Genomic DNA, 10706 nt, shown 5'->3' on the forward strand with positions numbered 1-10706 from the left:
TTTTTTTTTTTTAAAAAGCGTTTTTAAACTACCAAGCTGGTCATGGCAAGAAAAGATCATAGCAGGTGATGGCAGCCCAGCTGTGGGCCCATATGGATTTGCCTGGCGATGCTCAAACTGCTTAACTGTGTGGTTTCAGAAGCTCCCCACTGGAAAGAGCTCCACACAATAGTCTTCCCTATCTACCCGTGGTGACTGTGGTTTCTTAAGAACCCTGACCTTATCACAGGAAAGCAGCTTAGCTCCTGGACTGCTCTGGCTTCAGGCTGGCTCTCTGCTTAGCTCTGCTCCTGGTGGAGCTCAGCCAGAGGGTTATCTCTGCCTCTCCCCCAACCCTCTCTGTCCCCCTCCCCCACTCTGAGGCTGCCTCAAAGCTGTGCCTTCCTGCCTTTCTGCCTGGGTAAGGCTCTTCTCCGCCCCTTATCCTCCCCACCCCCACTGAGGCTGCCACAAAGCTGTGCCTTTCTGCCTGGGTAAGGCTTCTAAGGAGTTTAATCATTGAGAGAAATCCGCCTGCCTCTGCCTCCCGAGTGCTGGGATTAAAGGCGTGCGCCACCACGCCCGGCTCGTACTTTTTTTAAAAATTAAAAAAAAAAAATACTGTTAAGGCTGGGTGTGGTGCTGTTTTAGGCACAGCATTTGGGAGGCAGAGGCAGGTAATCTCTTTGAATTCAGGTTAGCTTGGTCTCCAGAGTTCTAAGCCAGTCAAGACTACATAACTATATAATAAGACCCTGTCTCAAACATACACACACACATAAGAATGCTTGCCTAACGTGCATAAGATGTTGGGTTCAATCCCCAGTCAAAACCAAAAAAATCCACATGAACCAATTCCTTAGGTCCAATGCTCAGAGTCATATCTGGCTCCCTAGAAACAGCACAGTTAGTATTCAGTGTCTTGTCTGTGGCCACAAAGTGCAGGTCTGACCTGATTTGCCTAGCTGAGTGAGACAGGACAGTGTATAGCATTTGAAACAGTCTACCCCTCTCCTAGAGGCTTGTCCACAGGGTCTGTGACACAGCAGTAGCTTGGACACCCACAATTCACCTGTCCAAACTGCTTCTGGGAAGACCGCATACAGTGCCTGGGCTGAGGACTGCTCAGGCCCCGGGCTCTCTGATGTCTTCACTCCTTGAGCAGGTAGGTTGAGACCAGCCTCCCTACTCTCTTGTCTCCTCCTGGTAGGTTACCCCAGAGGCCACCCCGATGCAGAGAGCTTCGAGGATGACCTGAAGCATTTGAAGGAGAAGGTATCTGCAGGTGCCGACTTCATTATCACTCAGCTCTTCTTTGAGGCCAGCACCTTCTTCAGCTTTGTGAAGGCCTGCACAGAGATAGGCATCTCTTGCCCTGTCCTGCCTGGGATCTTCCCTATTCAGGTGAGGGGCTTGGGAGGACCTGATCCCCTCCTTCCAGTGCATGCGGAAGTCCTTCCTCAGTGATGCTCAGTGCCTGTTGGGGATTGTCCACAGGCTGCATTTGGTCATCTCATCTGTCACCCCTGGACAGCAATGGTGTCGTCTGTAAAGGGCTTGTATGGAGAGCAGTTATTAACTCTTGAGCGGGAGTTTTGGTTAAGCCGAGCCTGATGTACTTGTTATCCCAGCACTCTGGAGCTAGAAGAGGAGCAAGAGTTTGAGGCAGCCTTGCCTCCATGAGACTCTCTATCTCTGAGTCCCCAGACTCCACTCCAGAATCTAGGCAATCTGATGTGACAACCTGTGATGGTTTGTATATGCTTGGCTGAGGGAGTGGCACTATTTGGAGGTGTAGCCTTGTTGGAGGAGGTGTGACCTGGTTGGAGTAGCTTTGTCACTGTGTGCATGGGCTTTAAGACCCTACTCCTGGCTGCCTGGAAGTTTATATTCTACTAGCAGCCTTCAGATGAAGATGTAGAACTCTCAGCTCCTCCTGCACTGTGCCTGCCTATTCCGCCTTAATGATACTGAACTGAACCTCTGACCCTGTAAGCCAGCCCCAGTTAAATGTTGTCCTTTGTAAGTCTTGCCTTGGTCATGGTGTCTGTTCACAGCAATGTAAACTCTAAGATACAGGTTGGTACCAGGGTGTGAGGTATTGCTGTGATAGGCCTGACTATGCTTTTGTCTGGAAGAGTGTGGATTTTGGGGCTTTGGATTTGGAAAGCAGTGGAATGCTTTAAGTGGGGCTATCCTAGTAGGACTATGAAAGGCTGTTACTGAGTGATTTCAGTTGCGTGGACCTGGCCCAAGAGGTTTCAGTGGAGAATTCAGTATGGGCCCTAGAGACTGCTTTTGTAGCATTTTGGTGAAGAATGTAGCTACATTTTGCCCTTGTCTCAAGAGTCTGCCTGAGACCAAGTGAAGAGACTCCGATTAATTGCATTGACAAAGGAAGTCACAAAAATGCCCAACAGAGACTTTGTTCTTTGGTTAAGTCCGATGAAGAGCATTTGTAGCAAACAGAGAAAGGAAAAATATAAAATATATAGTTTGAGTATTAAAGGAACACCAAGAGGAGAAGTGGAGCTGAATCTTATGTTCAAAGATATTACATTATTAAGGGAGACGTGACCTTGGGGCAAGATCCCACCCAGGCAAGTTTAGGTCTAGACATGGTAGTGTAAGCCTTTAATACAAGGAGGCAAAGACAAGCAGATCTCTGAGTTCAAGGCCATCCTAGAGCAGAACAAGTTCTAGGTGAAGAAAAACTTAAACCCAGGCGTGGTGAACCACATTTTAATCCCAGTGCTTAAGAGACAGGCATGCAGACCCCTGAGTTCAAAGTCAGTCTATGAAGCTTAGGCAGTGAGGGAGTTGGAAAACAGAAAACTGGTGATAATGTAATAGAACTAGGAGGCCATGTTCCAGTCCCAGCAAGCAGCAGAACTCAGCAGCTTTGGTACATGGCTCTGGCTTTAGAGTCCAGAATAAAAGGGACTACTGGGACTGATGCTGGTCAGCTGGGCTAAGAACTCAGTGGTGATTAAAAAGAGATCAGCATCACTGAGGTGAAAACTTCTGAGAAACATTTTCTGAGAGCACAAAGAAGCTGTGTTCCAGAGATAGCCAAGGTTGTACCTTATGCTGCTGGACTTGGTAATGTGTAAGAATCACTCAGGTGGTACTGGTTTTGAAGGCATGAAGGGGTCATGAAGACCACTGTGAGGGGCCATGGGAGGCCATTGGTGAAGGTGCAGCTTCAGCTGTAGTTGATGGCCCAGGACTGAAGGAGTCATGCAAAGGAGCCGAGGCTTGGCATCATGAAGAGAGCCTGAAAGGCTATTGGTGAAGCCTAGCTACAGCAGAAGACCCTAGTGTATTGGAAATGCCAGTACCATGGGATAATTACCAAGAACTGCAGTAGCAGTGGAGTGGATCAACCTGAGCTTAAGAGTGCTACAGAGGGCAGAGCTGGAGACGTGATGCTGCCCTTTGCTGGAGCCCAGAAGATTAAGTGTGGATCCCAGATACTGAAAGAAGAAGCTATAACATTGAAGTTGCATTGGAGATCGAAAGATGTTAAAGATGCCAAAGCCATGGGATACCCGCCAAGGAAAGCTGTTAACAAGGAGTGGAACCATCCCAGGAGAAAGATGTTTGTTGCAGTCAACAAAGATGAAAAGGGAGTGGAGATCTGAGACCACTTTGACATCGGACATGGGGATGTTTGGAGTTTGTCCAGCTGGTTTCCTGTCTTGCCTTGACAGGAAAGTGATTGGATGGATCTCAGAAGAGACTTTGAACTTTGGACTTTTAACATTATTGAGACTTTGGAAGTTGGACTAAATGTACTTTTATATTATGTTTAGGTTTGGCCCCCATAGACTCATGTGTTTGAACAAGCCTATGGGAGCCAGGGAGTGGAATGTGATAGTTTGTATATGTTTGGCCCAGAGAATGGCACTATTTGGAGGTGTGACCTGGTTGGAGTAGGTGTGACCTGGTTGGGGTAGGCGTGTCACTATGTGTGTGGGCTTTAAGACCCTACTCCTGGCTGCCTGGAAGTCAGTATTCTGCTAGCAGCATTCAGATAAATATGTAGAACTCTCAGCTCCTCCTGCACCATGTCTGCCATGTTCCTGCCTTGATGATACTGGACTGAACCTCTAGACCTGTAAGCTAGCCTCAATTAAATGTTGTCCTTTATAAGTCATGCCTTGGCCATGGTGTCTGTTCACAGCAGTGAAGCCCTCACTAAGACAGGACCTGAGGTGGGACCTTTGGTTTGGCAGATGCCTGAGGTGGGACCTTTGGTTTGGCAGATGCCTGGCTGGTGAGGCTTAGGAGTAACTGAGTTAGGTGACTGCTATGCTGAGCTCAAGGACTGGCTTGGGCTGATGGCAGGAATGCAGCAGGCCACTCCCAGACTCTACAAGTGAGAGAGAAAGTAGGGCGGGCCAAGCACTGCCTTGCAATACCACCTGCCTCTCCCAGGCCCTTCCCCATGAAACTGACTAGCCAAAAGACCAGGAAGGAGATAAAGTGGAACAAAGGCCAGAGATGACCCCATGCCTCTTGTGTCTTGGACAGGGCTACACTTCCCTTCGGCAGCTTGTAAAACTGTCCAAGCTGGAGGTGCCACAGAAGATCAAGGATGTAATTGAGCCCATCAAAGACAACGATGCTGCCATCCGCAACTACGGCATTGAGCTGGCTGTGAGCCTGTGCCGGGAGCTGCTGGACAGTGGCTTGGTGCCAGGCCTCCACTTCTATACCCTCAACCGCGAGGTGGCCACCATGGAGGTGCTAAAGCAACTGGGCATGTGGACCGAGGACCCCAGGTAAGCGGTGGAAGCTGGAGGCATACCCATGGGAGTCAGAGTCGCGCAGGTGCAGCACCAACCATACACCGGGGATGCCCTCAGGTGCCATCAGGGTCACCCAGTTCCAGCCTCCACCTCAGAGAGACCTTCCACATGCAGTAATTAATGTTGAGAGCGAGTGGGGTCGCAGTGGCTGGGCTTGCTGGGCTCCTCTAGCTCAGTCTACCTAAGCCCTTGTCTTTTCCCTCTTCCTTCCCACCAGGCGTCCCTTGCCCTGGGCTGTCAGTGCGCATCCCAAGCGCCGGGAGGAAGATGTCCGTCCCATCTTCTGGGCCTCCAGACCAAAGAGCTACATCTACCGCACACAGGACTGGGATGAGTTTCCTAACGGCCGCTGGTGAGGAGAGAAGCCACCCCCTGTTAGGAATTGCTGGTGCCTGGGTGGAATTAGGGACAAGACTTACAACAAAGTGCCTTGTCCCTTATACTCCTGCCAGGGGTAATTCTTCCTCACCAGCCTTTGGGGAGCTGAAAGACTACTACCTCTTCTACCTGAAAAGCAAGTCCCCCAGGGAGGAGCTGCTGAAGATGTGGGGTGAAGAGCTCACCAGTGAAGAGAGTGTCTTTGAAGTCTTTGAACACTACCTCTCTGGAGAGCCGAATCGCCATGGCTACAGAGTGAGTGGGGTGAGGAGGAACGGACCAGCTTTGTCTCAGCCTTGGGCTGGACCTGGGGCTGAGCTATCTCCCCTATTGGAGATGTGCACCTCAGGTGAAGGAGGCAGGGTAAGAGATCCCACTTAGGAGCCCATGGAGAGAGAGACAGCTGGGTCTCTAGAGAGACTGTACAAAGGGGAAACGGCCCAGTCCCAGACTCAGTGCTGCCATGGCTCAGCGCACCCTGCCCTGCAGGTAACCTGCCTGCCCTGGAACGATGAACCCCTGGCAGCGGAAACCAGCCTGATGAAGGAAGAGCTGCTCCGCGTGAACAGGCTGGGCATCCTCACCATCAACTCTCAGCCCAACATCAACGCAAAACCATCCTCAGACCCTGTTGTGGGCTGGGGCCCCAGTGGGGGCTATGTCTTCCAGAAGGTATGGTAGGATGCAGTACTCTCGATATCCCCAGGGACTGACACAGATCCCTGGCCTTTCCCCCGACCCTGCATTCTGAATGACGATAGAGCAGGGCAAGTAACAGGCTCTGTGAGCCCCAGTTTGTCCTATAAAATGGGGCGAGGGGGTATTTTACATTCTGGGGCAAAATAAAATAAAGAATATGACAAGGTCTGCCTGGAGGAAGAACAAATAGTTAGCTCCCAGGAGCTCTGACCGCTAACGAGACTGACTTTAGTCCCAGCCCCGCTAGAGCTAAATTACTCTTGAGCAAGGCCTGTAGCCTTGGACTCGGAGGACCTGAATTTAGGTGTGACCTCTGCTGTTTCCCTTGGTATCACCCCAAACCTGGCTTCCTCCTCTGGGTAAATGGGTAAAGAATTCATTCTAAAGAATGAAGGCAGAGGCCCTCTGCAGACGGAAGCACCTTGCCCAGCCCTATGGGTGTTGTTCTCATCCAATAGTTGGGGGAGTCTGGCATGTGCCAGGCCCCTCCCTCATGCTAAGCTTGTCAGAGTGGCTGCCTCTGTTCAGCTCCTAACAGGCTTCTCTTTAGTGGCTGGCTGGGAGAGGTAGCTTGTACCACCACTTGGACCACTCCACACAGAGACGCCTCTTTCCTTCTGCATCCACCCAACTCCACGGTCTGCAGTGCCACCTCTAATCCCAAAGCCTTCACTGTCTCACACTTTCTTGACGGTCCTCTCCCTGGATGGCTAGGAGGACGGGCATCTGGCTGAGGGGTGGCGTGGGCAGATCTAGTCAGATGTGGAGACAGATTGGAGCAGGCTGAGAAGGCAGAGAACCTGGCAAGTAGTGGGGTTGACATGTTGGGTGTATTCTCCCTCAGGCCTACCTCGAATTCTTCACCTCCCGTGAAACTGTGGAGGCGCTTCTGCAGGTGCTGAAGACATACGAGCTGCGGGTCAACTACCACATCGTGGACGTGAAGGTAAGCCAGCTCCCTCCGGCTTAGACGGAAGCAAGGCTTGAAAACACCTACATTTATTCTGACAGTCCTCAAATGCCCAGCCTAAGCCAGACATATTGTACAAGACAGACAGACCAGATGGAGGCAGGCCCCCAGACTGTGCGGTAGATGAATATATGCCGTGACAAATCTGTGTAAGTAGGAAAGGCAGATTCAGTGTAGGATGCTACAGGCTCCAGAGGAGAGATGTCTCACTGGAGAGGTACAGGGTTTCTATGTGCACACACACACACACACACACACATGCATGGAGGCCAGAGAAGGATGTCTGGTATCCTGCTGTGTCACTCTTTGCTTTATTCCCTTGGGACAGTATCTCTCACTGAACCCAGAGCTGTGATCACCAGTGCTAGGGTGACGGGCACATGCAGAGCCATGCAGAGCCATGCATAGCTTTTTTTACATGGGTGCTGGGATCCAAACATGTGCAGCAAGCCTCTTACCCACTGTACCACGTCCCCAGGCCCTGGTCTGAATCTTTGTAAGGACAAAGACTAAGGAAAGGGCATTCTGGAGAGAAGGCAGGAGGAGAGGCTCTGCGCTGCACTGCCTGTGGAGAAACTGCAGACGGCAGGACGTGGTGGCTGTCTTGCTGTCCTGTCTGAGGCCTAGAGACTACCAAAAGCAAAGGGAGCCCTCCTCCACAGGGCACAGTGCCTGGCTCCACTTCTTTTTTTCTTTTTTTCCTTCTTTCTTTTTTTTTTCTTGGTTTTTTGTTTTTGTTTTTTGGAGACAGGGTTTCTCTGTGTAGCCCTGGTTGTCCAGGAACTCACTCTGCAGACCACCAAGCTGGCCTTGAACTCAGATCCACCTGCCTCTGGGACTAATGTGCACCACCACTGCCCAGCACCTCTATTTCTTTTTACAAAGATCACAGCAGGCAACTAGGAGAGTGGCAAGGACCACGGGACCGCGTGGGGACCCTTGTGGCCCAGGTAGAAAGCCGGGCTGCTACTGTACTGCAGAAAAGCCTAGTAACCCCAGCACTAGGTCAGCCAATTGCTGGAGGATCTGAGTTCAAGGCCAGCCTGGGTTAGAAGCAAATCCTTGTGTGTGTGTGTGTGTGTGTGTGTGTAAGTGCAAGGCAGAATAGAAGTTCAGTCAGGATGCCTCTAGGCTCTGATTTAAGCAGAGGGTGATGGGTTTTGGCAGACCAGGAGGGCATATGAGCAGTAGGAGGTTGCTGTCACCCTGCCTCAGCCCTACCTCTGTTCTCAGGGAGAGAACATCACTAATGCCCCTGAGCTGCAGCCCAATGCCGTGACGTGGGGCATCTTCCCAGGTCGAGAGATCATCCAGCCTACTGTGGTGGACCCCATCAGCTTCATGTTCTGGAAGGTAAGGGAGTGGGAGGGAGTGGAGGACCCTGGCTACCGTGAGAGCCCTGGCCAGACAATAGTCCCAAACACGTAGCTGAAAACCATACCCCAGGCAGGATAGACTTGGTCCCGAAGGCCGTATGTTAGCACGTGGTGTTTATTTCTGGGCTAGCTGGAGTGGCTCTGTCTTGCTGTTCCCTGGGTGGCCTGCAGGGAGACAGCAGGGGCCCAGACCTGAAGGTACCAGCTGTGCTGACCCTGCTCATGTGTCTCTGTCCACACGTAGGATGAGGCCTTTGCCCTGTGGATCGAGCAGTGGGGCAAGCTATACGAGGAGGAGTCGCCGTCCCGCATGATCATCCAATACATCCATGACAACTATTTCCTGGTCAACCTGGTAGACAACGAGTTCCCACTGGACAGCTGCCTGTGGCAGGTGGTGGAGGACACGTTTGAGCTGCTCAACAGGCATCCCACGGAGAGAGAGACACAGGCTTCGTGAGCCTGCATCCCAGTATCTTCCTCACCTGGAGCCCCTCTCCCTCATCTCTCTACACAGGATAATGGCAGCTAGACTGGCAGGAAGCGTCCCGGCACTGGCTGGACCTAAGATGCCCCATCGAGGAGGCTGATGCTCTCTGCTCAAGCCCAGAGCCCATGTTCTTGCTGTGGCAAGCGCCTCCATCCTCAGGGGGAGGAGACCAGAGATTGCCCAGCCACTGCATCAAGGCAGCCTCTAGGAGGTGAACTTTGACCTGGGGTCTATGTGAGACAGACAGTAGGCACTGTGAAATACTGAAGGAGGTAGGAAGAGATGTGCAAATGAGGGTACAGAAACCTCCTCCCTACTCAGCAGTACTACACACCAGGTCCCCAAGAGACGCCTGGCTGGTAACACAGCCTTTCTTGCCATCTTAGGCCAAAGAGTGCAGGAGGTGCTGCCTCTGCGGAAGGTTGGTTGTGTCTGTTCTGTGGCTGGGAAGAAAGTGCCCCTTAAGGGTTAAAAGCGTTCTGTCCTCAATGGAGGCTTGCTCTTGGCCTTGTTTTCTGTCCTCTTAACAAGATTTACCTGAGCAGGGCCCAGCTCTTCCCGTGGCTGTATGCAGCCTGCTCCCTTGCTTCTGAGCAGACTCTCCTGCCAGCTGCACCATCTTCTCTGTTGGGCCTAGACTAGGGGCTGTCCCTGGCACTCCTCCCCAGTCAGCCCTCAGGCCTGGCTGCCTGGGGCAGTGACTGGCAGGCACAGATGACTGCTCCCAGCCTGCTGGTCTTGTTTGAGTCAGGGAATGGGAGAAAGCGGTCCGTAGAGCAACTTAGAGAGAGCAGGGGGTTCCTCCCCTCGTCTCCCAGGCCTGGGTGACTGCAGTGGAGAGCAGCCTCGGAGAGAATGAGCAGAAGCAGCCAGGAGGAGGAGGTCCTTTTGTTGTCCCAGAGCTCCAGGCGCTGGCCCCTCCCTCGGAAGGCTGAGCTTGGTTCTCTTATTTCTCAGGAATATTTCATAGTTGCTGCTGGGCCCTACTCACCCCATGCCTGCTACACCTGAGCCACTGTAAACTGTTTCCAGGAGCACAGGCTGCTGCTAGTTCTTCTCATGGGCTCTTGGCTACCAAACGCTGGTGCCACTTTTCAAAGGCCTGGAGGCAGGGCAGGAAGTACTGCTTGTCTCAGGCTCCCTCCAGGGTCTGTACTGGGCCTGTCAGACTTGACACCTAAGCCATGTTCTGTGTGTCTCAACCAGAGGCCCTTTCCTCTGCCCTGGCAGCCAGCCCACCCTGTCTCTGCCCAAATATCTAGGCTCAGAATAGACTGGACTTGTGACCTGGGAAGCTATGCCCCGTGACCTGCAAATAAGACGTCTGTTTTGGACGCAGGCCCTGCAAGGACCAGCACGGGGAGCCACTGCCACAAACAGACTGGTTCTCTGAGTGAGTGAAACTGATACTTAGCTGGGCTTGAGGCCACTGTCAAGGGCTCTAATGTACAGGCTGTGTGCTCTGTAACCAATGGCCAATTCAACTGAATGAGGATAGCACAGGGTGGTGAGCAGGGACACCCTCCCCTCTCCCTGGCTCAGCCTGTAGGTGGCACTGGTCTTGGAAGGCTGGCTGGTTGAAACGAGGTAAAGTTACCTGGGAAAGGACCCAGCTCTCTTCTCTCTGGTGTAGCTGTTGAGCCACCCGGAGCTGAAGGACCCTTTTCTGCCATGTCCTCGGTTCCAGGTGCCATTGTCTGAGCTACAGAGAGAGTTGATAGAAAAGACCCTCTGCCATCCTGTCAGCCCTGGCCCTTCTGCTGCCACCCCAGGGTGAAGGAGATATGACAAGGGGCCATCATCTAAGAAATGTTAATAGGTGAGCACACCTGAGCCCATCCCTAAGGCTTTGGGCGTGAGGTGCAATTAGTAGTTAGTGCCTCCAGCAAGCCAAGGGATACATAGGATGCGTGGGGGAGTCCTCCAGCTAGCCAAGGGATACATAGGATGTGTGGGGAGTCCTCCAGCTAGCCAAGGGATACATAGGATGTGTGGGGAGT

The 10706-nt window shown here is 52.2% G+C and overlaps 1 protein-coding gene across 6 annotated transcripts in view; it reads left to right on the forward strand.

Moving 5' to 3' along the window:
• Nucleotides 1-10700, forward strand: part of Mthfr (methylenetetrahydrofolate reductase) — an 18038-nt gene extending 7338 nt beyond the window's left edge. For all 6 annotated transcript variants that reach the window (XM_029476590.1, XM_021161395.2, XM_029476589.1 and 3 more), the window contains exons 5-12: nt 1190-1383; nt 4516-4766; nt 5011-5145; nt 5246-5426; nt 5661-5843; nt 6715-6816; nt 8074-8193; nt 8461-10700. In XM_029476590.1, coding sequence (XP_029332450.1) covers nt 1190-1383; nt 4516-4766; nt 5011-5145; nt 5246-5426; nt 5661-5843; nt 6715-6816; nt 8074-8193; nt 8461-8676 — 1382 coding nt within the window. In that variant the 3' untranslated portion in view covers nt 8677-10700. The remainder of the gene's footprint in view (nt 1-1189; nt 1384-4515; nt 4767-5010; nt 5146-5245; nt 5427-5660; nt 5844-6714; nt 6817-8073; nt 8194-8460) is intronic.
• Nucleotides 10701-10706: the final 6 nt, after the last annotated feature.

This window comes from Mus caroli, chromosome 4, assembly GCF_900094665.2.
Source record: "Mus caroli chromosome 4, CAROLI_EIJ_v1.1, whole genome shotgun sequence".
Taxonomy (NCBI): domain Eukaryota; kingdom Metazoa; phylum Chordata; class Mammalia; order Rodentia; family Muridae; genus Mus; species Mus caroli.